Source organism: Rhamphochromis sp. 'chilingali' (genome assembly GCF_963969265.1).
Source record: "Rhamphochromis sp. 'chilingali' genome assembly, chromosome: 22".
Lineage (NCBI taxonomy): Eukaryota > Metazoa > Chordata > Actinopteri > Cichliformes > Cichlidae > Rhamphochromis > Rhamphochromis sp. 'chilingali'.
Window position 1 is genome coordinate 7,121,782 of NC_137950.1, and position 27,382 is coordinate 7,149,163.

The following is a 27,382-nucleotide window of genomic DNA, read 5'->3' on the forward strand; positions in this document are numbered from 1 at the left end:
AAATCTGTTGAGTTGTTTGGTTATACAGTATTCTGCAAAATTCTTGATTCTAATGCACTTGAAAGAAAATATTTGGAATGATCGCCTTTATTCTTCTGGACTCTCTTAGGCAAACTTTCTTGTAATTTCTCGAAGCAGTCTTCAGGAATAGTTCTCCAGTCTGCTTGATTGAGATTCAAAGCTTTTGTTTGGATGTTTGCTGACTTTTGTTCTGTTCTTCTTGCAGCCTGTTACAAAGTATTGAAGTCTAGGCTCTGAGGAGGTCAGTGTTGGAAAGGTTACGTTTAAAATGTATTCCACTACAGATTACAGAATACATGGTGCTAAATGTATTTTGTAACGTATTCCGTTAAGCTACTCAATGAGAGTAACGTATTCTGAATACTTTGGATTACTTAATATATTGTCATGTTTTTTACAACTACATGAATGTACTATTGCTGTGTGATTTATTACTATTACTGAAGGCTTTGGCCTTGGCGAACAGTGGATGAACTGAAAAATACATCTCTCAGGTCCTGTGTGTGGTCTTTACTCAATTTGTTTGCTATTTCTTAAGGACTTGCTAAGTTGTCTGCTATATATAGATACAACACTGAGTCATACCTTGAATTAGATACCTTTTTTATGCTTGAACAGTCCATAGTTTAGTTTTAAGAGACTTAACAGACAAAAATCCAATGAAATGATCAAGTATAAGGACAAGACTGAAAATGAGATGTTTTCTGTGTCTGTACCAGAGCAGACACAAATAATGTTTCCCACAGCAAAATTACATATTATAGCTAACTATGACATTATCCTCTCAGAAGCTACAAGAAGGTACGTAATTTATTTTTAATGAGTGAAAAGTGACATTATTTGTGTGCCTCTTTATCATAGAGTCAGCAGTAGGTACATTAGAAAGTCTGTTTTGTTATCAGTTTGTGCTGTCTTCTTCAGAAAGGCCCACAGCTACATGAAATGCTCGTGGGTCTTGTTTCACTTCCCAGTTGTGCAGAGAGCCATGGGCGCAACTCAGATCGGTCTGCCGGGTTGTTGTTATGTTATGTTGTTATGTTATGTTATGTTGCTATCAAAGCCAGAGAAACAGGGAAGAGCCACCAGAAAACTTTAAAAATTAGAACTGGAGATTGAACTATAAGAGGAGAAATACAAACAGTATTAAGCTATACGCTGAAGCATCAGGCATGACTGGCCTGATTTGTTGAATTATTTCTTGCTTAATTTAACTTTATGAAGCCGTAGCACTGTTATCGTTTCACATCAGAAGATAAATCCTCATTATCCTGACATGATTTTACTCCAGATTATACAGAGCAATTTGTCATGTGCGGTGTTACTTGTATAACGCATCCAGCCTCCTCTAAATGGAGCGTCGTTGTTTCTGAGTGTTTGAGTGTTTTTGTAGTTATCAGCATCAGTTCAAAAAGACAAAAACAAAAAACCAGCTTTAATGCTTCAGAGCAGATGCAGACACAGTAGGATGCTAGTGGACAGTTGGAGTGTGTGTATATGTGTGTGTCACGAATATACTGCGAGCCCTAATCCCTTCAAAGAGAGCACACCTGCTCAGCACAGTGAGCCACGACAATCTGAGAAATAGGCACCCACGCAAAGGTAATTTGGGTTCATTAGTGTTCATTAGTTCTAATTACAATAATCGAGGTGCAGACACCCACACTCCCTTGTTTTTATTTGTACTATGTATTGTATAAGGTTCATGGGGCACTGTATGCTTCGCTCTTACCTGCAGGATTTGTAGTATTTGGCTGTTGTGGGAGCAAGAAATCTCCCTGGGAGTTGTGCCATCATTAGCAAGCAATGTCAGCTAATAGTAGCTACCCTGGTAAGCAAGGTGCAAATGGTAAATGGCCTGTATTTGTACAGTCCCCTAGGGACCCCAAAGCACTTTACACACCCAGTCATCCACCCATTCACACACAGGTGGAGGCAAGCTACAGTTGTAGCCACTGGGGCAGACTGACAGAAGCGAGGCTGCCATATCGCGCCGTCGGCCCTTCTGGCCAACACCAGTAGGCGGTAGGTGAAGTGTCCTGACCAAGGACACAACGACCGAGACTGTCCGAGCCGGGGCTCGAACCGGCAACCTTCCGATTACAAGGCGAACTGCCAACTCTTGAGCCACGATCACCCCACAGGTTCTCCTAAACAGTGCACATCTGTTTGTGTAAATGAGAGCAATTTTTACTTGTCACATTTGCATTTCATTGAGGAGCAATATAGCGAAAAGAGGATTTATTTCTATTTGCAGTCATTTGTATTTTCCACACCTTTCATATGTGTGTGGAACACCTGCTTGCCATTACACTGTTTAAGGAGGAGTTGTAAAGTGGCTTATAGCAGCTGGACTATCAACTGATGTAGGCTGTCATTACCTTCATCTGCTATCAGCTGATATAATGGGATTGCTAACCAAGCTTGATTCACACAACTCAAGTTACCTGTGGTCCCTCCACGACCACCACTACCCCATATTTGTCATAAATAAGAACATTATGTAGTTAAAATGAGAAATGTTTTTGTAACAGGCTGTAGACTTATGTATTTCTACTCTAAAGTTGGCCTTTTTTAATGAGGGACTTTATCGGCATAAGCCAGACCAAATCGTCAAGATGCTATTTAACTGCCATAGTGACACGTTAAAGCACGTAAGTTATTATAACTGCAGTCTATGCAACAGTGTGTACAAATATAGGACTTAAACAGCTCTGTACTAAATATAATGTTCCAATTAACACTGTATGCATTTTGAGAATTTTACATTTAGTTGTCTAAAAATGTAGTTGCAGTGAACGGTGAATTTGTTTTTATACTAGCAGTACTTCTGTTAGTGAAGCAAAAGAGTTTTCCATGGGTTCTTCAAACAAGCCGTTTAAAGCTACATATTTAATAACTGGTTAAAACCATTTATTGTTGGGATGGAATTACAAGTGATACAAGAAGTTTGAAGATCATCTATTCAAGCTTTAACTGAGATAAATGTAGTCATGTGGCGCACGCTGCTCTGCAAAGCTACTTCACTGCCCTGTATGCCACCCATGGTGTGAATCTATTAGCAGCAGTGCTTCAGAGTGAAGGCTGGAGAGCAACTTTAAGATAAGCACTGGAGACACAGTCCCCAGTGCTGTCCATCTATCATTCTCTCTCCTTTTGAGACTCTTTTCAATCTGTAATCGCAACTACAACTATTGTTATTGCTGTTTGACCGGTCTCTTTTTCCTCTATTCTGCCATTTTTATGTCTCTGTTTTACTGCCAGTACAATGTGCCTGCTGTAGAGAATTTAAAACCCGCAATTTAGATTGTTTATTTATTTATTTTTTTCCAGTATTTGGAAGAAAGGGTGGCATCATAAGCTAATGCTTGCTAGCTTGGATGCCAAGGTGCTGTCCAGCCCACAGATGCATGAGTTGAAGAGATTCTCACATCAGATTAGTAGTGATGACTGCACCTTTGCTTTGTTAAGCATGTTGCACTGTGACCCCAAAGCAAGAAGGTTCCGGCCTTCTGATTGGCCCTCATCGGCTGTGGTCTTTCTATGTGGGATTTGCACATTCTCCCAGAGCACTTGTAGCCTGTTAATAGAGATTACTCCAGCTTCCTCCAAAAGCCATTCGTGTCAGGTTAATTGGTAATTCATAAAGGGCTGTAGGTGTAGATTAGAGAGGGTGTAGCTTTTCCTTTGTGATCGACCGATGACCTGAACTTATGTTCAAATTGTTGTGTCCCTACTGCAATCTACACAATGGGTAACCATAAGCCGAATGATCAAGGACATGTTGATGATCATGTGTTTTGGTGGTTGTCATGCCAACAGGTGCATAACTGCTCTTAAGATATTTTCTTTTCCACCACCATTGCAAATATATTTGCCTGGACCTTGATTATGTCTCTTTGTACCCATCTTAGGCGCATTATTATAGTGCAGGCGCTGTTTGTGTGGTGATTTTTATTATAAAACTGAAATGTCTCTTGAATAATCAAAAAAGAATGACCAGAATCGTAGAAGGACAGGAGTACTGTTTGGATAAAAGCTTTTCAGGCTGCATTATTCATACTAGCTCCATTATTACATGTCCTGTAAATATAGTTGTAATTTTTCCTTGAAGCCTTGAATGCTTTACAACCTCATATCGGGGCTATACAGCTGCTACTGTGGAACCATACACTCTGCTGGCTAAAGATTTACGCTGACATGCAAGTAGCACACTTGAGTGCATGCATACAAAGGCCACAGCATGCAAGCAAGCATGCAAGCACGCATGCACAAGCAAATTTTATTGGTATCGACCAACACGCTTGGACACAGAGGTCACAGAAAGAAAAATCTTTAAATCATTAAATCACTGAAGGCCTTTGTGTGGAGCGGAGGCTCTGTTGTTTAAACGATTACCTCGACAGTAGAGTAAAAATCGATGCGATGTACACTCAGTGTCAGCGGGCATGCTGCCAGCTAAACGTTCAGAGAGAAAGAAGAGGGCAAGACTATAGACAGCAGAAAAACTCTGTGCAAATAGAAGAAGTGGAGGTTTATTGCAATCTTTTTGCATATGCCGTATGGTACAACCTTAATACAATATCTGTTAATTTACTGAATGCTTAATGATTTCGCCCATGTATGCTGGCCCTGAAGCGTCCTTTCTCAGTGTGATGACTCCAAAGAAGTTTAGTCTAAGTTCTCATCTTTTTCTCATCTTTTCCTTCATTTTTGTCACATATCAATATGCTGTTATTTTGGTCATTGCTAATATTAAACAACGCGTCAAAGTTTTAAATGACCTTGTTGTTTGTACAATCGTACAAATGTATTTGCACTTATTCTAATTTATTTATTGTTTTATTCTTGGCTCTGCATGATCTCAGCACAAAATATCATACTTAACACCATCATCTCAGCTACAAAGTTCTGGCTGTGAGCACAGGAGCCACACCCATTCTTCTTTGCAGAACCTCTTAAGCTCCATTAGGTTGGATGGGGAGCGTCAGTGAGCAAACATTTTCAGATCTCTCCACATATGTTCAGTCAGGCTCTTTGCCACTGAAGGACATTCATAGACTGGTCCTGGAGCCACTCCTTTGTTATCTTGGCAGTGTGTTCATGGTCGTTGTCCTGTTGGAAGATGAACTTTTTGCCTAATTCTGTGCTCCACAGCGCGTTGGAGTGGGCTGTCATCAATGATGCTTGTACTTTGCTGCATTCCTTTTTCCTTCATCCCTGTCTAGTCTCCCGGTTTCTGCTACCAATAACATCTCTCTCCACAGAGCAATGCTGGAACTCTGTCAGAGTGATGTTCAGGTTCTTGCTCACCTCCCTGACCCTTCCACCCAGACACCAACAGGAAGTGTCCTGAAGGTGCCAAACTTCTTTAATGATGATGGAGGCCACTGTGCTCGTTGGACCTTCAGTGCTGCAGATATTCTTTTTTTTTTTTTGCACAATCCTGTCTCGGAAGTCTGTAGACAATCCCACTGACTTCATGGCTTGTTTTGTGCTCTAACATTTTTATAAATTTGGAAGAACTTTTTTTCCCTTTGTCAGTCACAGATGTTCTGTGCAGAATTTTAAGGTCAAAAATTAATGCAATTCGTTTTAAAATAAGGCTGTAACATGACAAAATGTGGAACAGCAGCTTTGTGAATACTTTACAGAGGCACTGTTTTTATCTACCTCAGTCTGCAGAAACCTCACATTAGTTTCAGATCTTTATACAGAGGGCAGATTGTTTTTAGTCTGAAGTTACCTTGTAGCAAATAATCGGTTCATTACCAGTTTGGACATCTGCAATAAAAAAAATACTATGTAGGGATATTGTAGGGAATATGTATGGAATCTGAAGCAATACTATAAAATAACCATAATGACAATGATTGAAGGGCCCTGTGTGTTTATGAGTATCGGTGTAAAGGACAGTCTAGTAAGTAAAATAAAAATACACCAGATAATTGTTTTCTTTTCCATCACAACCTCAACTTATAAAGGTTGATAATCTGCCCAATTTGCCTAATTGAGCTGCAAATCTGCCTCAAATGTCTCGAATGCTGCTGAAATAGAGAAAAAAATCATTTTGACTGGCAGACTGGGGTGGCAGTGCTTTGCTGTTCAAGGTCCTCTCCTTTGCCAAGTAGAACATTAACAATGCAGGCACACTCTCCAGCACTCTGCCAGTTTACGGCACCAAATCAAATAAATGTTTGTCCCTCTCCCTTTCCTTCTCTCTCTTTGACACACAAGCAAATTTGTTGATTTCCTCCATCTCCCCTCTCGAGCGTCGACACGTTCTCTTCTCTGTTTCTCCTCTGCTTATTTGCTCGCTCCCTTCTGTCGAAGCTGCATCTTCCTCAAACCAAGTTATCTTTTCGCACTCTTCTCCCACGATAGCAGTGGATTTTCTTTTCTTCTCTTTTCTGTCTTTGGCTGAAAACATTCCCGCCGTCAGCGCAGTTTATCAGACAGCAGTTAGAAAACAGCTTGAAATAGGCCAGTGTGTGTCCTATAAATATGTAAAAGACAAGAAATGGGCGATTAAGATGTGACATCCTTGTGGTAGTTGGCCACTAATTGGTTACTCCGCTTTTCAGGGGAATTTGACAGAAACTTTAATGGCTCCTTCTGTATTTGGCTCATTGCAGCGTGTGATGGAGCTGGAAGAGGAGCACACACATTCACACTAATGCCCCTGCATGTGCTGTTGCCTCGCAGCCATACACAGTGGCATTTACACATACACATGCTGTATTAAAAAACACACACGCAGAATCTGTACAAACCCAACAACAATGCTGTTTGCATATGTAGAGCAACCCAACTGTGCAAAGGGTGTTTTCTGTTTATTAAGATTAAATTAATTTTCAAGATGCAGCACCATGCTAACAAGACATACGATTAAATGAAATGTGAAGCAACACTCAGGAGGACCATTTGGCACCATAGTAGGTGGCAAAATATTCACTCAACCAGTTTTCTGGCAGCCAACTTTAAATGACATGTTGTGCTTCAGAAGCTTGAATTTACACCACAGTTTAAAGCAGCAGGTTCAGATGCTGCTGAGCAGGTGTACGGCTTTTCCTGGGTTTGTGTGCTTTGTACATAGATGATATCAAAGTGAGCATTAGGGTGGTCACAATACTAGAATTTAAACTCGATACCAATACCCAGAAAAATAAATACATTTCAACCCCATGCTGCAACACAACAGAAGCAATTGTGCAGACGTCATATCTTGAAAATGTAACTTTAACTAATTTTCCCAGTTATGAGTTAATCTTACACACTTTCTTTTTAAACCTAAGTTTAGATGTTTTCTTTGTTTTACAATTAAATAAATGTAATAACAGAACATGAGTGTAAAATGTATTTTAGGACCTACTAATAAACAAAGGATATGACAAATACCTGACATCAAAATAATTTAATTACTGTAGAAGAAAAGCATTCTGGTTAAAAGTTAAGATAAAGCTCGGTGTTAGTTATGCTAAAATATATAAGATATAAAAAGCAATATCTTTCACTATGAAGGATTAAACCATTTTAAATCTGACCTGAGCAGCTGGAAACAACAAACACATATAAAAAAGTTGAAAAGTTTATCATCTCTCTCATCTACCGTTCATACTGCTCTGCCTCAGTCTGCAGCTCTTTACAGCCTCAGCTTTGCTCTTCAGGCCTGACATTCATCCATCTGATTTTGCTGTTCTGCTTCCCTTTATTTTCTCCAATTAGTTCTCCACACTCTGGACTCTTTTCCCAGTTCTATTACGGTTCCCCTGCTGCTCTGCACAGCCAGCAACCCACGCAGTCCATGTAGGCCTAACCTGCTCTGCCACAGTTCAATGTTTGAATTGCGAGGCCAGTTGCTGGACTTCTGGGAGAGAACTGTTCCCCAGTTCTTCGTGATACTTGGTTCAATGATGTGCCACATGTTTTCATGAAATATCTGGACCGGCTCGGTGCCCACTTCTACTACAAAACCATCTTGCTGTGGCTGCAGTATATGGTTGAGAATTGTCTTGTTCCCGTTTTTTTCCATCGTCGTCTGGATGGAGGAAAACCTATATATACTGTTCAGCACTGACTGTGTCTTTACGCATGTATAAATTGGTAATTCCATCCCAATACCAGGCTTTCAATTGACTGCCGACAACTTGTATGGCTCTGCTCCTCTTTAGTGAATGCAATCCATGTTTCCTAAAATAAATTCAGGTTTTAATTTCTTTATCTAAATAACAGTTTTCTACTTTGCCTCAGTAATGTTATGGATTCATTGGCCTGTTCAGGGTTAATTGCTCATTAACTGAAGGTGTCATAACTTCCGATTGTTCTGGGACACTTTAACCCCAGTTTTCCTTCTACCCTGTGTCCATCACTGGATTTTCTGGGAGAAACTGCTCTCTCTGTATCCTTAGACAATTAGTACATAGAATAAACATTCCCATTAACAGCGTTTAAGAAAGAGTGTATGTGTCTCTTCTTATGGTTATTTTTTTTCAGGTGATCTTATTACTTAAAACCTGTCCCTCCTCATCTGCCTTTCCATCAGCATGTTATTTTATTTTATTTGGACAGTTCTCCTGTGAATGCCCCGACACTATTTTATATTCTACATCTTATTTAATATTTAATTATTTAATAACAAAACAATACATAAATAATTTGGAAACAACATACTGGTTGTTTGCTTGCATACTGTTAATAGCAGGAGTTAGTTTTGAAAGGGTTTAAACCACCAAGTATAGCAACCGAGTACGGTTGCCAGGAGAACCGTCTTTCTCTTGGCAACCTTGTTTGTTCAGTCTTTTTCTCATTTTCTAATTTTTCATTTTTCACTTTCATGAACTGTAAACTTTAACATACTGACGCCTGTAACAGCTGTATAGTTTACCTTCTTTTTGACAGCAGGCTGTAAACAGGATTTTTTCTGCTGTGAAACTCGGCATTTTAATTTGGGGGATACACGGGAACATTGCCACTCCAGGGACTACACTTCAGTGTGGGTTTAATTTTTCAGCCCTGATGTTGCTTCTTTGTTTTGGCATACCTGTCCATCAAGATGGGCAACTTTTACAATAGATAATGTAGATTTCTGCCACCACAACATTGTATAAATGTTATAAAATTGCATACATAATTATGCCCACACATTTAATAGTAAAAAGAAAAATTATGTGAAATGTTGTCACAATAAAATGGATTAGCAGCGATAAATTTGACTTGAATGAAGTTTGAAGGAGAAATCTCTGATTTGGCAAGTATGTCTGTATCCTGTGAAACAGCTGGGCTTAATGGACATTTAATGCAGTGACGTGTCATAATGGGCTTTAATAGACATCAATTTACACAAAAATCTTGTGTTGAGTGCTTAATTTAAATTCCATAACAAGATGCAACCTGGATGAGATACTGAACAGCTGTTTTTATTACTTCTAACATTGTAGTTTTCATGATTTCATTCGTACTGCTTTGGAACCAACAATAGGTTTTGTACCACTGACACATGAGCTAAATCCAAGCAAACATGTACACTTTAACACACGGATGCCCCAAACACACACACACACACACACACACACACACACACACACACACACACACACACACACACACACACACACACACACACACACACACACACACACACACACACACACTAACAGCTAATAAGTGTCAGTGTGCTATGCTTCTACAGCTCTCTTTACTCTGAAGGGATGAAAAGATTGCTTCCTCTCTGCCTAGTCCCTTTTTTTTCAGTTTCTCCTTGCCATCTCATTTAGGCTCCTGGGACTTTTGTTATTTGTTACTCTTAAAGTTTCAGTTATTTTTCACTCAGTTTAAGTGAAACCTTAAGTCAGAGGTTCATTCCACCTCAAGACTTTCAGTTCACTTTATTTAGCAGGGTAAGAACACTGAGCCTCATTCACAAACAGAAATGTGTAAAAAACCTTTTCCATTAAATATGTCAGTGGCAGACTTTGTTCTTACGGCTGTGCCCGTGTAAGGCTACAGTCACACTATGGAAAACTGCTTAACAAATTTATTAGACCACCACCTAGTGTGAAGTTTATGCCAAAGCTGCCCTAAGTTATTGGTAATTATCAAAATTGTTTTATTTATTTAATTTACTGTATTATAAAAAAAGCAGGCTGCCCTTCTATTATTACTCTGCTGTAACTGAGACTTTAGTAAATGGAATTGGAATCACTGTGAGTCAATTCAAGTGATCGTGGTCTGCATAGTGCCGTGGACCATTTTCTCAGAAACAGGTTTACTTTGAACTGTATCCAGGAGAAAAATGTGGAGTTTCTGAAAAACTACAAACTCCTGAGAAAAAACTTGCAGCAGGTTCAGATTTGCATGCATATGCTGTGTGTGCTGTGTGTGGTATTCTGCAGTCTCATTGCTCACCTGCCTGCAGCGTTGCTTCCAGCCTGCACTGGAGTTTTCTCTCCTCTTTGCTCCAGACCCAGCAGCTCATCTCAGTGGACCAAACCCAGATTCACGCAATTCTATTAGACTCCATCTAAACTCTGTCTGCGTTTTTAAAAAAATATTTCGCTTACAAAAGTAAACTTAAAGATTTCTTTGCCGTGGATTTTGCTGAAGTAGTAACAGATATTTCATGTGAAAAGCAGTTTCTGTGTTATCATTAATAGCATCAGTCTGTTTTAAAGCTTGCTACTGGTGTCTTCATTTTTTAGCATTTTTAAAAAGAGCTTAATTTTAATAAAGTTTCAGAAAAGTGTTGATTCTGGCTAAGATCACCAACTTTCACATTAAAAAAAACCATACCAACATGTTTGAGCAGTTCTTGTAAATGACCACTTCCAAAGTGAGTTAATTAGAGCCCAACAGATATAAGGGTTTTAAGATTGATGCCCATACTGATCTTTATACAACCGTTGTAAGAGCTTGGTCCGCAATAAGTCAGACTTGTTCCCGGTGGTTGACGCCGATTCTCTTCATAATTGTTATGGAGAGAATTTCTAGGCATAGCCAAGTGCTTTCCAAGCTTTCACTTGGATGGTCTCAGAATCTCATCTCTGCTTTTCACAGATGATGTAGTTATGTTGGCTTCATCGGGTGATGGCCTCCTCCCAAATCGAGGAGTTTAAGTATCTCGGGTACTTGTTCACAAGTGACGGGAGAAGGGAGCAGATCGACAGACACTGTGGCTGCAGTGATACAGACACTGTACCAGTCCGTCGTGGTGAAGAGAGAGCTAAGTGTAAAAGCAAAGCTCTCAGTTTACCGGTTGATCTACGCCCCTACCCTCACCTATGGTCACGAGCAGTAGGTAGTGACCAAAAGAACGAGATTGTGGATACAAGAAGCATAAATGTGGTTCCTCTGAATGGTGGCTGGCCTCTCCCGTAGAGATAGGCTGAGAAGTTCAGCCATCCAGCAGGGTCTCAGAGTAGAGTCGCTGCTCCTCCACATCAAAAAGAGCCAGTTGAGGTGGTTCTCATAAGGATGCTTCCTGGGCGCCTCCTGTGTGAGGTGTTCCGGGCATGTCCCACCAGGAGGAGGTCCTGGGTTTATGGCCTGGGAACACCTTGGTGTTCCCCCGGATAAGCTGGGGGAGGTAGAAGATAAATGGATAGATGGAGCCATGCTGGGGGTGTGTGATTAAAAAATCCAATATATCAGCCAATATTTTTTTCAGGCACACAAAACATAAACAACATTTGCTATATGTAGTTTAATATATATAAGTGGAATTTTAAAATTACTGACATTTTTACTGTCACAACAGGCCAACTCTGCCTGGATCAGCTGGTTTTTGTATTTGTGGTGTTCCAAGCAGAAGTTGCCTACACAGAAATTGCAGTGTGCCCTCATAGTAAACAAACTATGCAACATCAACACTTACAACACAGTTGAAGGGTGGCTCCTCTGTCTCTTCTTTACTTCTTAAATATTCATTTATGTGCAATTATACAGATACAACCACTTAGATTTCCTACTCCCAACTGGTTGTCAGCCAGTTCCCAGCCACTAGAAGTACACCCTCGTTCTCCTGGGGTGTATCTGCTTTTCACTATTTAGTAATTCCACTATTTCACTCAATTGCAGGTGTTACCAATATGTCAGGAAATAGATAATTACTATTATGTTGCTAATATGTTGGTTGGGCTATAGAGTTAATCCCAGTGTGTGAATGTGTGTGTGAATGGGTGGATGACTGAATGTAGTGTAAAGCGCTTTGGGGGTCCTTAGGGACTAAGTAAAGCGCTATACAAATACAGGCCACTTACCATTTGACTGCACCTGCATCCATCTATTATATACAGTCTGTCATGATTTGATGACGTGAATACTGTAAACACTAATTAGGTTTCAAACAAGCCGTGGTAACAAAAGGTGAGCAGGTTCAGGCGTTCAGTTGTCATTTTACGTAGTCAGCTGTTTCAAATGCCATAGACGCTATTTGCTACCAGTCTTATTCTTAGTCTGTACCCTCCTCCACCTACAACAATGCACCTCATTTAGTGACTCAACAGTGAGTCATATTTTGTAATTTTGCCTCTGTACACCACCACAGTGGATTTTAAATCAATCAAGATGTGGTCAAAATGCAGTCTTTCAGCTGTATTTCAAGGAGTTTAGCAGAAATGTCAATAATGAATTTTCTTTTAGATACTCTCATTTAAACAGAGTGCATTTATCGCTACTTTTCACTTCTACTTTCCTGAAACTTCTCAGTAAGCTGCTGCATGCTGGACTTGCATTAAATACACATCAGCCAGCTAAAGCACAGTGAAAGGGAAGACCGATTCTTAGCTGCATCACATTCACATTGTGAGTGTGTCTGCTGGTAAACAGACTGGGGTTTGTGTGCTTTATATTATTAAAGATATGCTGAGGCTGAAGGGGAGGATAGCAGGTGAAATTCATGTTTAGTGTCAAAAACATCAGACCATATGATCAGCCAATAATTTCAATCATATTTGATTTTTTTAATTTATAAAGATATTGCATGTAGGATACAGGTATACTTAAAAGCTCAATTAATAAGTCATCACTTGAGAAGCTAAAATGAGCAATACAATTGTATGTGCATCTCCAGCTAGAACAGCTCATTTCCTGTTTACCTAGCCCTATCCTTTGTCATTGCACCTTGCCTACATAGATATATTCAGATTTTACCACAGAGTATTACACCGTAAGTAATGCTTATGTAATTATAAGCTGCAGTAATTTCATCATCTGCACACCTTGTTTTTTCCAATACAGCTATTACTTCATCCCCATAAATTGATAAAAAGAACAAATTAAAAGTCTCCTCAACAGAGAAGAAGAATTATTCTACTCTATTCAGAATAGATGGGACGTGGAGTCAATGATTAGAGGTCTTTTCAGTTCCTATCTCTTAGATCTCTCAGCCCGGGAAGCGTGGGGTGGACCTCTCACTGTCGCAGCTGATGTGAAGTTGCTGCATGCCTGAAAAACAGGGGATGATGTTACTATCGATTTCCACTTAAATGCTTGCATGTCATCTCAGCACCTCATAAAGGAAATCAATCAAAAGTAAATCAAGATACTCAGACATCTGCACTTAGAACTTCTGCAAGGGCAATGCCATGTGTCGTGTTCAGAGGTAACAAATTCACTTTCATGAACGTGCATACGTTTTTGGCTCTAGACCTTAATCAGGCAAAAAGCCAAACAAATCCCAAAACTATTCAGTAAACAAAAGTGAAACTTTAAATGGGGGTAGGGATAGGATTAACCCCACTGTAAAACAAAGCTACTGCGTCAAGGCTCCAACACCAAAGGTAACTTTGTTGCTATCTCTGCGTATCTATACTTTTCATTAGTTTCTCTAAAACATATGCTTTTGCAATGTTGGATCAACGTTTCTAGATTTTGATATAATGTTATTGCGCAAGTAATCACTGTATTTCCACTACACTAATACCATTTTTTAAAATTATTAGCTGGAATTAAACGTTCCAGTGCAGGTGAAGAAAAGCAAACTGCTACCAACACTGTTCCAGTCGTCATTACGACCCATAGCACCAAATTACTTCCCACTGGTTCATACAATTAATATGTAAACTCTATATTGATGAAGTTGCTATTCATGCATATGACACGCAGAAGGAATAAGTTTAGTCTGGATGTAAAGTTATGCCTGTACCAGAATATTAGAATTGTTGCTCTGTCACTGTCACAAGTCAGTGACAGTCTACTATAAAGTTAATGAGTTGTCCCTTTAACACATAATAAGCATGATTATTGTGAGATTTTCTTTGAGCACTTACCATTTTTTGTTGCATGTATTCTGTTGTGGTCCACACTGTGATGTGAATGTTTAAGTTTTGGCTTTATGATCCTGGTATAAATGTTTTCATCTTTGTCGCTTTTACAGCCCAGGCGTGAATAAGCAATAAGTTGTGCTATTTGTTTAGCCATGGCTGTTTTTTCCAGAACGGGTGGCGGTATTTTGCGAGGGGTCACCCTGGGGTCTTTTTCATTCCCCTCACTGAACACATCGTCAGACTCATCTGAAAGGGCAAGCGGGTGAAGATGCACAGCGCAGAGTTCATCCAGCGTCACCGCGGGCATTTGGATCCTCTGAGATTGGAGGAAAGCTTCTGAGTCAGAGTGGCGTCGTCGTGAGGGTTTGGGTTTAAGGGCGGGTTTGGTTTTAGGTAATGGCTCTGGTTTCAGAGGGTTAACATCAGGGATTGTGGGGAGGGGAATCTGCAGGGAGAGCCTGTTAGCACGAGCTCGGGGGTTGAGCGAGCTGGACTTGGGATGCAACTTCCAGCCTAGAGGGTCGTGGCCGATGATAAACGATGTCTTAACTGGAGAAGGGGAGGAGCAGGATGAGGTGGTGGAAGAGGTGGAGGAAGATGAGGAGTGACTTGGTGATGGTGAGATCCCCATGGGGGGGCAGGAGTAGCGTTTCACTGGATCACAGGATGCTACAGGGGTTTGCGGGAGCGATGCGCTACGCTCAGAAGGCTGTGGTTCCTTCTTGATCTTGTTTGTTGTCACATTAGAGGTGGACACTGCTGACAAAGGACGCGCTCTGCTGGGCTCCAGGCTGTGTGGTGACCTCTCTTTGAGCCCTCTGTTTTTCTTTCTGAGGATCACCTGATTCCCTATAACCACATTTTGACTCATCTGGCCCCACTCATCAATACCATTGGCAAGTGCTGGAGTAGCAGTGCCGTTACAAGCATTGGGGTATTTTGTCTTGTTCATCTTGGGACATTAGTGTGCAGATAAGCCTGTGAAGAAAAACACATATATATAGAGAGAGGGTGGGGGCACTTAGGATGTTTCAAGGTTAAAAAGAGGAAGAGCAGATGCCCGTCTTGACTTCTCAAATTTGTGTTTCACAACAGCTTTCTTTTCACAACAGACACTGTGGCTACTATGTCAACACTCATATGCTGTGTGAATCTTCCTGTTGACAGTTAATTGCTGAAACACTTCTGTTTTATTGGCCTCAACACTGCAATCACATAGAAAATGAAATGTCTCAGATGTGTTCCTTCAGTTCACCAACTGGCTTCAGTTAAACCCAAACCTTATTACTTATGAGTTTCACCATTGGTTTCTTTAGCCTCTACTTTGAAAAACAAAACAAAACAACTACTTCTTTCCACATGAGTATACTAAACATCACATTCACTGATAAAAGCTGATTGCTTAAGTTAGTAAATGAAGTTACGTTTAACGTAGTGCAGCTCTTGGGAAATGAATGACAACGGTATGTTTACAATGTACTTACAGCTTAAGTAAAAGAGATCCAATGCAAAGCATGAAATGTAAGATGTTGTTTACCTCCGGTGTTGCTTAGATCGCTGTTGTCTTTCAGCCTGGGCTAATCTATTTCACTCTCCTGTCTTTATAAAGCTCAATGGGTGTTTCCTCCCCTAAATCTGACCACAGCTTCCCCAAACTAACGCCCAGAAACCCACATTTCACACACAGGTCCTCATTTCACACACAATAACACATGTGCACTCAAACACACACTCCAGTCAGGCTTGATGAGCAGCTGCTTTCATAATAGCATGGAGTAAGAGCAACATCTCTCAGTGTCTAGTTGTTTACATGAAAGGTATTTAAGCTAAGAAGCTAACCATGGCAGTATACTAGAGACTAGACTAGAAATCGTAATTAAACGACTTACTGTTATTTTCATAATTACAGCATCTTTAACCAAAGAGTTTTTCCACTGTGTGTGTGTGGAATATATATAAGATGTGTAAAAAGAATACACAGTCTTTGGCGAACACTGATGCTTTTCCATTTTGAAAGCCTCCCTCATAGTGCCCCATATAGAGTACCATATTCAAAAATAAGCACTCTCAATGATTTTTGGTGTTTGTTTTCAAGAGTTTAAATCATCTCTGCTTCATAAACCCTGGAGCTGCTGCCAAGGACATTTTTAACCACTCAAGCGGTGGATGCTCAAATCCTGGTAATATTACTCAGTTAGCTCGTCTCTCTCTTTGTTCCAGACCACAAAATACCAAAGAGGAAACATTGTTACTTTTTGACATTTGTGACATTTGTGAGTATCCTGACAATTGCCATTAGTTTTACTATGCCTCATTAAAGATGCATTGAATCACATCTCAACTTTAGTTAATGCACGTCTGTCTTATATAAGTAAGACAGACTTACTTCCTATACAGTTGATAACATTAGGTAATGTTACTTACTTATATTAATGTTACTTTTAATGTTGCTTACTAATCTTTCCGATATTATTTCATGAATATGCAGAATTTATTTTATTACATGACTAATTATTTTAATAAAAAATAATGAATTAAGAAAAAAGTTTTTTTCTTAATATTAAATATTTTATATATTCTTCTGCCTACACAGTGCTGGAGAAAGCTACCAAACAAGTCATCAGAGTTATGGTTTTTGGCATGCAAACACAAAAAAACAATAGTTAACAAATGGTTAACTAGGCTTCAGATAGCATAAGGTGCACCAGAGGCCACGAGAAGGTGGAGCAATCTTCACCATCCTCACTATCTCCTGTTGCTGCCACAGCAACAGGAGATAGTGAGGGTGGTGAAGATGGCTGTGTGATTGGTTTGGAAATATTCTTATTACAACAAAGCAGGGACTTCCAAGTTACACCTGATCATTATATTAATGTAAATCATCTGTAAGATGGCACATGGCACATTTATCCCTTATGGGGTGGATCAGTACGTCACTGATAGGTCGATGTGTTCAAATAAGCTGATGTTGACATATAATCTGCGTAGCATCTGATCATTACACACTGACAAATTTCATTGCCTGCTTTTTATGAACAGCACAGGAGTGGAGAAGAAGTAAAGAAGTGAGAATGAGGAGTGTGACACATAGATGAAACACTAAAAGAGCTGCAGTAGAGGTGAAGGATGGGAGTGCATTAGATCGACAGATTTGTCACAGTTAAAAATGAATTCTTGTCAGACATTAGAAGCAGCAGGTCCAAGATCAGATTTGAGTGTTTAGAATTGAACACAGGAATAGCAACATATCATCTACTGGGATTACATCAGTATAGCTTTACTAAGTAACACCTTAGTCCAGGGGTGGGCAACTCCAGGCCTCGAGGGCCGGTGTCCCTGCAGGTTTTAGATGTGTCCTTGAACCAACACAGCTGATTTAAATGGCTAAATTAGCTCCTCAACATGTCCTGAAGTTCTCCAGAGGCCTGGTAATGAACTAATCATGTGATTCAGGTGTGTTGACCCAAGATCTAAAACCTGCAGGACACCAGCCCTCGAGGCCTGGAATTGCCCACCCCTGCCTTAGTCTAGAAAGGAAACAGCTGAAAATAGCATAATGAAGTCCCATGAGAATTCAGATGGCATTTTTTGTTTGCCATGGAAGAGCCACATTTTTGACCGTTTACCAGTCACAATAGTGAAGAGAGAGCACATGACAACACTCTACTTGCTAAAAGTGCTAAATAACAAAGGAAGATGCGTTACTTTTGCATGTCCCAAATCAAATGTTCAGACTACCAAAATAAAATTGAAAAGTCATGCGTGAAGGAATATATTGTGTGCTGGGTCCTTAAGTTGTCAGTAAGGCATCTGTAGTAGGCAGGCCATCTGCCCAGATGGCTACTCCTCCCTGAGCCTGGTTTTGTCAGGGCTTACTTCCTGTCAAAAGTAGAGATGGGTACCGGTATCCGGTGGCATTATGGCAGTAACCAGACCGAAAAGCAGCGCACATTTCGGTTTCGGTGCTTTTTTTTTCCTGAGATGTCATACACTTTGGATTCTAGCCAATCATTTTACCTTTGCAAGCGTAGTAGGCGGGCCCAGGTACGTACGTTCTTTTAGAGTAGAGCTACAGATTAAAAATGCCCAAGGCGAAGGGTCAAAGGTCTGGCTGTACTTCACAGCAAAAGATGCAAACTCAGCAGCCTGCAACAAGTGCTTTAAGATGATACTGTGCAAAGGAGGTAACACCTCGAATCTGATGAAACACCTGGCGACGTATAGCATTTTGTTAAAAGCCGAGAAATGCACCGTATTTCATAGCTTGCTGCAAGACCTCACACCGAGCACATCTACTGCGGGTGTGGTGCCTGTTATCGGACCTGGAGTTAGCAACATCCCCCAAAAACACGAAGAGGAGAGTCCTGGCCCCTAGCCCTGCCAGTGTAGCAGAAATGATGACGGATGATGATGCAGCAGCAGCAGCCGTTCTTCTCTGCGTGAGTAGCTTAATGTTGTTCGTGTGTAATTTACGCTGAGTAGGCTAACCACGTTATTACATTAATGCATGTAAGGTGAACTAGCACTTAGAGTCCCCCGAGAGCAGCCATTTGGCTTTTCTACCTTTAAAACCCGCCTTCCAGCCAAATGGCTGGTAGGTGTTTAGCTAGGCTTTAGCTTCAGCCAAGTGGAAGCTAAATTGTCTAGTCATTCATATGTAAATTAGGTTGTTACATGAGAATTCTGGAGGGGAGTGGGGGTGTGTGAATGAGGGGGTGGGGGAGCTGCTAAAAGCTGTGAACTTCCTTTTGTGTTCGTCTTGATGCATTCTCAATCATCCAGGGAAATAAATCTCCAAAAGTCACCAACTTGGAGTGTTTCAGTTTGCCATCTTAGGGAGAAATCAACACACATGGGTGTATGTCCTTTGTTGCTGAGATTTATTGATAAAAACAGTACAAAAAACCAACCATTTGCACACATATTTACAAATAATAATAAAAAGTGAGTGAGTACATTTCAACATTTTCAGCAATCACTCACAATCCTGGCACTGCCATGGTATCTGTAGTCTGCATTTACCACACGTGTATCTGTAGCACTGAACACATCGCACAGTGGCATGATTATTCTTGCATTTGTGTTTGACCTGACACGTGGCTCTTTTTCCAGGGCTAGGTGTGGAGGGTTGTGTCCAAAGCAACTGTTCTTTTCTTGCCTTCTTCCCAGCTTCCCAACACTACCAAAAGGAAGCCAAACACTGTCACCCTTTACAACAATACAAAGTGTGGCGTGGATGTGATGGACCAGATGGTTCGGGAGTACACTGTCTGCAGAGGAACACGGCGCTGGCCAGTTGCCGTGTTTTACAACATGATTGACATGGCAGCACTGAATGCACATGTGCTGTATCAAGCATGCACCGGGACGAAGGAAAGACGGGTGGACTTCCTGGTGGAGCTTGCAAGAGAGTTGGCTCACTCTCATGTAGCTGGGAAGAAGGCAAGAAAAGAACAGTTGCTTTGGACACAACCCTCCACACCTAGCCCTGGAAAAAGAGCCATGTGTCAGGTCAAACACAAATGCAAGAACAATCATGCCACTGTGCGATGTGTTCACTGCTACAGATACACATGTGGTAAATGCAGACTACAGATACCATGGCAGTGCCAGGATTGTGAGTGATTGCTGAAAATGTTGAAATGTACTCACTCACTTTTTATTATTATTTGTAAATATGTGTACAAATGGTTGGTTTTTTGTACTGTTTTTATCAATAAATCTCAGCAACAAAGGACATACACCCATGTGTGTTGATTTCTCCCTAAGATGGCAAACTGAAACACTCCAAGTTGGTGACTTTTGGAGATTTATTTCCCTGGATGATTGAGAATGCATCAAGACGAACACAAAAGGAAGTGCACAGCTTTTAGCAGCTCCCCCACCCCCTCATTCACACACCCCCACTCCCCTCCAGAATTCCCAGATAACAACCTAATTTACATATGAATGACTAGACAATTTAGCTTCCACTTGGCTGAAGCTAAAGCCTAGCTAAAAGCCTACCAGCCATTTGGCTGGAAGGCGGGTTTTAAAGGTAGAAGGGTAGAAGGCTGGGCACTGCTGCTCTCGGGGGACTCTAAGTGCTAGCAAACACCGTCGTAGTTACATGCGGCTGTCTTCTTGTTTGATGGCAGATACTCCCTTCACCCTGGCCAAAAAGGCTAAAATTACCAAAGAAAAAGTGGAAAACAGCTAAACATGAGAGGTTTTTGGACAAAGTTTGTGTGTTTTCCATTGTTTAAGCACTGCTTCCAGCCAAGAGTGATACCATATATGCCCCATAGCTGCAGAAAAGGCTAACATTGTTATCGTTTTACAAAAAAACAGCTAAACATGAGAGGTTTTTGGACAAAGTTTGTGTTCTCCATTCTGGTTTGAGCACCGTTTAAGCACCGGCACCGTTTCAAAAGTACCGGTTTGGTACTGGTATCGGATAAAACCTAAACGATACCCATCCCTAGTCAAAAGGAAGTTTTTCCTTCCCAGTGTCACCAAGTGCTTCCTCGTAAGTTTCACTGCCTAACCCTAACCAAAAACAAATGTAAAGAAAAAGCAAAGAAAATAAATTAAAATGCAAGTAAAACTCAAACTATATACATAATGGTAAATATATAATGACAATAAAGGCCTTTTCTATTCTAACACACTGTGTAGTTGTTGCTTTGAGGGGTGAAATGACCAAAGCCTTCATAAATCTCTCACAACCCCCAGATTCAGACTCTCTTGTCCTGTCGAAACTTTTTTGTCTGACATCAGAAACAAACCAGTAGATATTAAACCGCCCAGTAAGAGTAAATGAAAACAACGGAAATTTGTGTCCAAGACCACAAATCTATAGATAGCAGTTCATAAGTATTTCACATACCGCTGAGACTGTACTGTTTATAGGGCATGTTTGTGGAGAATTATCTATACCTGCTTTTCTGTGAATATCAGAATTGCTAATCACAGTGACATCGTATTTTGATGAGTCTGTCATGAGCGAGGTGAATTTTGGAAACACCAGATGACAGTTTTGTATTTGGAAGAGATTTACAAGGTTCAAGGAAGCTGTAGCAATATTCAAATTACACCCTGGCATGATCCGCTGACTTCTAGCGACTGCTGCCCTTTTTTCTTAGCATGGTGTGCAGTAACATTTTGAAGTTGTTTACCTCTTTCTTTTTTTTTTGAACACCAATGCTAAGCAGCCCACAAAGTGAAAACCACAGTCAGGACATTCAGTATAACCCTCAAACAGAGCGTCCAGGGAGTGCCAGTCTCCCATGACTCTTTGTACAGACTCTGCAGTTGTACACAAAGTGTCAAACTGAAATCTTTATCAAGGCTGTAAATCTTGCCCACGTGTTACAAGCCGTCACATGTACACTACAAGTGTTTTCACACATGTTCGCACGTACTGCAGGAACTCTTAACGCTCAGCATCGACAGCGATTCCTTTGAAGTTTGATCCCTTCACTTCAGAAGCAGCGTTCCTTCCCTCACTTCCCCATAATCCACCCACAGACTGCCGGGATCTTTCAAGGCTGTGTGAGTAATTGGCAGGTTCGCGTGTTGTTGGGAGCTGGGTCTGCTAGGTCAGAGCTCAGTACATTAATCTTGGCGTAATGAAGCGATGTAAACCTCACAGGACACTGTAAATCTACAGACGAGAGCGAGGATTACTGCTTCTCGGAGTAGTCGTTTCTTGATGATACACACAAGGGGGGGGAAGGAAATGCATGTGCGAGACACCTAACCTTTTTTTCCTTCCTGTTTCATCCAGTAGCAATGAAAAATATTTGCCTCGCTTCCTGCTCAGTCAATGTGTGCTTATTGATGCTTGAAATGTTAACGGTATCTCTGTGCCCAGCTGGCTCTTTCTATTTGTGTTATGTTTGGGGTTATATCACTTTCTGTGTCACACATCACTGGTAACACTCTTGCGGAGAATTTTTCAAAACAATAAGAAAACTGCCAAACAATGTAAGGTCCAGTACTGTAAAATACAGCATTCATAAATAATGTGGGAAAACTGAAGATGTTTGTCTTGAAGTTGACAAGAGAGGTTTGTTCACAACAGCTGAGCACAGAAACAGGATCAACAGAGGTGTGCACAGCATTGCGCTGCAGAAAATTGAGAGATTTGGCAGTTTGATCCCCTCAGGTTTGCTGGCAAAATGATTAAAGGAACTCCTCGGATTTTTCGAGGAAACCGTAATGTGAGCATGACAGCCAGGGACACGTCGGCAGGGTTTTTGGAGGAGTTCTTGGAAGTGTATTTGAGATATTATTGCTAACATTAAAAAATGCCGTGGGATACATCATTTCCTGATTTTAATGTCAGCAAGAAGAAATTGTTTTACGTCACTCCAGAAAATATGCAGATAGCTTTTTGTTAATGTAAATGTGTTGGGACATACATTTCTAAAAGTGGCAGCTTCAAAGCTGAAGAGCGGATTAGTTTGTTTTAAAGGCAAACTCCTAAAGCACATTATACTCAGCTCAAGCTCCATATTTATTAATAAGTGACTTTTATGTATATATTGTGCTATTCTTAGTTAGTGTGTTGTCTGTCTCTGTTAATGTTTGTTTATAATGGAGCACTGTAACGAAAAATACTCTATTGATCCCTAGGGGAAATTATTCTGATTCTGATATTTGTTTACAGTTTAAAATTACTCTTATACTGGGCCTTGGTACGGCCTCTCATTTCAGCCTCTGTCACTAATATCACTCTTTTGCCCCTTTGTACAGTGACTGACTGTACCTGAATGTACTCATAAATATACATTGATTACTTTGTAATTATGTAGCCACCATACATGGGCCGAGACGGACATCGCTGCTCCATAATCTAATTATGTTCTATATATGCGGCTAGAGATCGCCCACATATATAGTATACTAGAGGTGGAGGAGGAAAGAACTGATAGGCGTTCGTGTGCTTTGTAGGCAACTTTTAATTTGTGTCTGCACCTTCAGGTTAAAGATATGAGGGACCATACCTGTGTTTTATCATCTAAGAAAGCGAGAGACAGCATGACCGGCATCTGGATAAAATGTCATCCTCTTCCTCCTCGCCTCAAGCCTCACCTCCTGAACAGTAGTCAGGGCTCTAACAGACAGAAATGTGCATAAAATGCTCATTTATTCTCAATATTGCAATTTCTAATTGCCAGCAGATGAGTTATGTGACCCTGCTGTCTACAGACAGCTGACAAAGAGCTGACTAAACAACATGAGGTAGTTATAAGCTAATGCTATGCCAGCTAATACAGATTAAATTGCCACTTTCAGCCAGAGGTCAGCCCATACAGTCTGTAGTATTTTAGGACAAAAGTGTTTTAGGACAGTAGGTATTTTAAGACTACATAAAATATCTATCAATGGAGAAAAAATGAAGATATGAAAAGAAACTACAAATTTTAGGTTGGGTGTTCCATATTCTGCCCCGGCAGCTTTGTTTAAATCCATGAAAATGGCGACGTCTCTGCCAGAGCTCCAGTTTGATGACACTAGGTGTATGTTACAGAGAATTGCTCACCTTACGATGCTGTCAGGATGAAAGCTTTCAAAGTATGGGCCACTACTGAATGCAGTGGAGAAGCAGGGATTGGTATGATTTGGCCTGTAAGGCCAGGTTAGGAGAGGTTAAGGTTCAAAGGGTGGCTGGAGGGCAAAGGACTGCAGTACTGACGTCATGTGAAAATTATGGATTGACACATGAGGTCAACAGTGGACTGACATCCTGCACTCACTACAGCTGAATGGTGGGAGGGGTAAGAAAACAGAATTCATTTGACTGCAATCTGATATCTACTGACCTCTGGTCGAGAGATTTTACACACTGTACCTTTAAAGCTACCCTCCTTTATGCCAAATTTATTGTGACTCTCATAAACGTCTGTATTAACCCTTTTCTCTTTGATGGCATACATTGTATGTATGCTAATAAATCAAGAGGAACACATTAATGACAACTAGTGCACTCAGCAGATGATAGATATCCATCTTCTGGGTGCTGATTAATGCTGTGCCAAAGCAGAAGACAAATGCATGACATATTCATCACTTTTATGCCAGGTCACACTGCTCCAATTAAAGGCGCCAGTTGATTTGAAAATCTTTTAATCTGAATAGGGAAACATGTGCATGTAACCAAAGACCTTTTTGATTGCTTTTTATTTGCATCACCAGCACAGTTCTCTTCTTTGTTTTTGCAAATTAGTTTATCAGGTTTTTTAAGGTAACACTGTCCTTCATGAAGAATGTTCTCTTCATAGTGTGTTGAGGAAAGACAGCATGCATCTTTTTTGTGGATGCTGCCATGAAGGACGTACCGCATGTCACCATTGTGCTGATGAAATTAATTCCCTTTTTATGTGACAACAGTGTAACCTTCATGTTCTCCTCTTTCAGACAGCACAGATACTTTTAAATGTTGCACAAGCTCTCAGATTCTGCTCATAGTTATCCTTAGGCTTAATAGAAGACTCTCACAGTATCTTGCAGTCCTTTAGGATTGTCTGTGAACAGAAAATAAGAAAAGCTAATACAAATCTTGTTATCCTCTGCGGCTCATTATTAAGTATCTACACCCTCTTAAAAATTCACAACCTAAGAAAATCTGTAAGTTGGAAAAAACAGACTGGATTTAGATTTAATCACACAAAAGCCCGTAGACTAGGGGTTAGTAATTACCACGACTGAAATGGTTTTCATAATCACCTGGGCTAATTGGAAACATGAAAGTAGGCCAGCTAACTGCATTACTGTAAATCATTATTGCCTGTGTTAATAATCCTGTTTTCCTATCTCCAAAAGGTATTCATAAACTTTTGAAGTGGATGGGACTTTAGATAAAATCAAATAAAAGTAATAAATAAAATATACATCCTGTTTCTGGCAGAGACCACCTGTTAACAAACCTGCTGCTTTTTTATCTTTGGCTGACGAAAGGTTTATATTCATATGGATCCCAATAAAGAGCTTGGATTGCATTGCTCCTTCGGTTTCAAAATCACCCACAATACTTAATGTATCTTATCTTTATATATTTGTATGTAGGTACTTCATGAGTTGCTAATTATTGCATCAATGTTATTGGTGGAAGGTTTCATGTCTCCTAATGCAAACATGGCAGAAGATTTAAAGAAAGAACATTTAAAGAAATCACTGACTTGAATATTCAATTGATTTTCCAGCTCTTTGGCTTGTTACAAAGTTCAGATGTGTTAATTAGATGTTTCCTTTAGTTAAGATGCAGAATATAGCTAGTTATTGCTGTCATCAAGGCTCCAAAATCATCAATCCCTGCAAATAAGTTACACCACAGCAGTTTTTCTATGTTTAAGGGTGATGGACAGACTGAAAGAGCAGGCAAAATTGCAGCAGCAGCATTGGCATTTTAAAGGGGGAAATGGGAAGGTTCAAATCTTAAATAGACCAACAAATAGGGAGAGTGTTTGCTATATGGTGTGAGGCTCACTGCCATCAGATTGCTGTCATAAATCATGGACAGAAGATATTCCAACAAGGAAATATCATTATCATTATAAAAATTCAACAAGTGCACCTTGAAAGATAAGGGACAGCAGACGTATGGGAGAAGAGTGGAACTCTTTCCGAATTTGTCAGTATTTAAAATGAAAATTAAAGTGTACATTTTAACAAAATTGCAGTATTTGTACTGAACAAATGGCCAGTTCATGCACATTATAATAGACACATCACATCTTTGATATATGAGAGACACCGAATGCCATAGCCACCTATCAAATTAGTTACATTTGATAATGGTGTGAACTAACTTGTAGGTGTCACAACATACACAGCATATCTATGAGGTTGCAGTGATTGCTTTAAAAAGGATGTGCACCAGGAGTTATATATTCATAACACCTGTCCACTGAAGCGCACATCAGTTTCACATAAAGGCCCAGTGGTTGTCCAGTGTACTGGATAATCATTACAATGTACTGTTACTGTCAGTATTTCCAATTATATCGGACAGGATTTGTAGCCAGAGGCAAGCATCAGAGGCGATCTAGTTTGGTGGTCTCAAACAAAGTCTCTGCTTTTTAAGAATAATGTGGTCTTGTTGTCTTTCTTGAAGTGGCTGGCTGAGAATTGGCTCCTCCTAGTCCTAGATTGTGGTTCTCAGTCAGAAAAGGTTTGCCCGTTCCTGGTTGAGGATAAACTGCTACTTCAAGCTGTTTATCTGTGTGGTCACAAGTTTGGGAGAGGAAGCAGGAAATTGGCAGATGAATTTGATGAATCACCTTCACTAATCAAACGATCTAGTTTTTGTCTTTTTGTCCTTTGTGATGTCCTGGTGGATCTACATTCTTATCCTAAGCTATGGGCAGAAACTGCATGCAGAAAAAAATAAGGCTGCAGATCCAGAAACGGAAAGAAGATTCTTTCAAAGTGAGTCTGGGCTCAGCTGTTGTTCCTCAACCTGGAAAAGAGCTAGTAGTTGGGATGGTTCTGCTGTTTGATTTGGATAGGGGCTAGGTGCCCTTTTTTTTCAGGGTGTTTTGGATCATGTGAAACAAGGATGTGTTAGATTATGTCTCTCGGCTGGTTTGGGAATGCCTTGATACGCTCAGCTTACTGAAATTTAAAGTTCTTCTCCTTGGTGGCTCACAATAAAGAAGGATTTGCCTATACTAATCACATCTCTCTCTGTCTTCTAGCTGCAGTCATCTTATTTCAGTCAGTTCTACTTGCTCACTTACATTTTCCATTTGCACAAAAAACCTGAAATAATGTGGGATAGAAACATGCTTTTTCTTTGGTATACAAATGGCAACAGTTAAGTATGTAGGAAGATGTAGGAAATTAGACGCTAGTGTGCAGGAGTGAGAAACATTAAGGGCTTTTTAACCAAGCCAGCAAAAAGGGAAGTGACCACTGACCTGTAATTGGAAGGAGATGGATGGATAGACATAAAAGAAAAGAGAAAAGGGGCAAAGAGGGGACGATCTGGAGGAGGGAAAAGGGGAGAACAAGATGAAGTAAGAGCAGCAACCAACAAATTAATCTTTTCTTTCCCTTTTTCTCCTTCTCAGTGGATTCATTCGTCTCCTTTGTTAGTAGTCTTTATCTCCTATCCC

The 27,382-nt window shown here is 40.3% G+C and overlaps 2 protein-coding genes across 4 annotated transcripts in view; one reads left to right on the forward strand and one right to left on the reverse strand.

Annotated features, from left to right (window-relative positions):
• Nucleotides 1–27,382, forward strand: part of rab26 (RAB26, member RAS oncogene family) — a 126,655-nt gene that overhangs the window by 89,067 nt on the left and 10,206 nt on the right. The gene's annotated exons all lie outside the window — the stretch shown is intronic.
• LOC308390862 (uncharacterized protein) lies at nucleotides 13,003–23,330 on the reverse strand. 3 transcript variants are annotated; one of them, XM_080873194.1, is made up of 3 exons: nucleotides 23,270–23,330; nucleotides 14,283–15,257; nucleotides 13,003–13,458 (listed from the first exon to the last, which is right to left on the reverse strand). In XM_080873194.1, the coding sequence occupies exons 2-3, from the start codon at nucleotides 15,229–15,231 to the stop codon at nucleotides 13,397–13,399; spliced, it is 1,011 nt and encodes a 336-aa protein (XP_080729320.1). In that variant the 5' UTR covers nucleotides 15,232–15,257; nucleotides 23,270–23,330; the 3' UTR covers nucleotides 13,003–13,396. The 3 variants fall into 3 exon arrangements, with proteins under 3 accessions (XP_080729320.1, XP_080729319.1, XP_080729318.1); XM_080873193.1 differs by lacking the exon at nucleotides 23,270–23,330 and adding an exon at nucleotides 15,764–15,865; XM_080873192.1 differs by lacking the exon at nucleotides 23,270–23,330 and adding an exon at nucleotides 15,817–15,848.

Coding starts and splice junctions, on each gene's coding strand:
- LOC308390862 (XM_080873194.1), bottom strand. CDS start 15,231: ATGAACAAGACAAAATACCCCAATGCTTGTAACGGCACTGCTACTCCA. Junction 13,459..14,282: donor AATACATGCAACAAAAAATG/GTAAGTGCTCAA, acceptor CCTGTTTTTCAG/GCATGCAGCAACTTCACATC.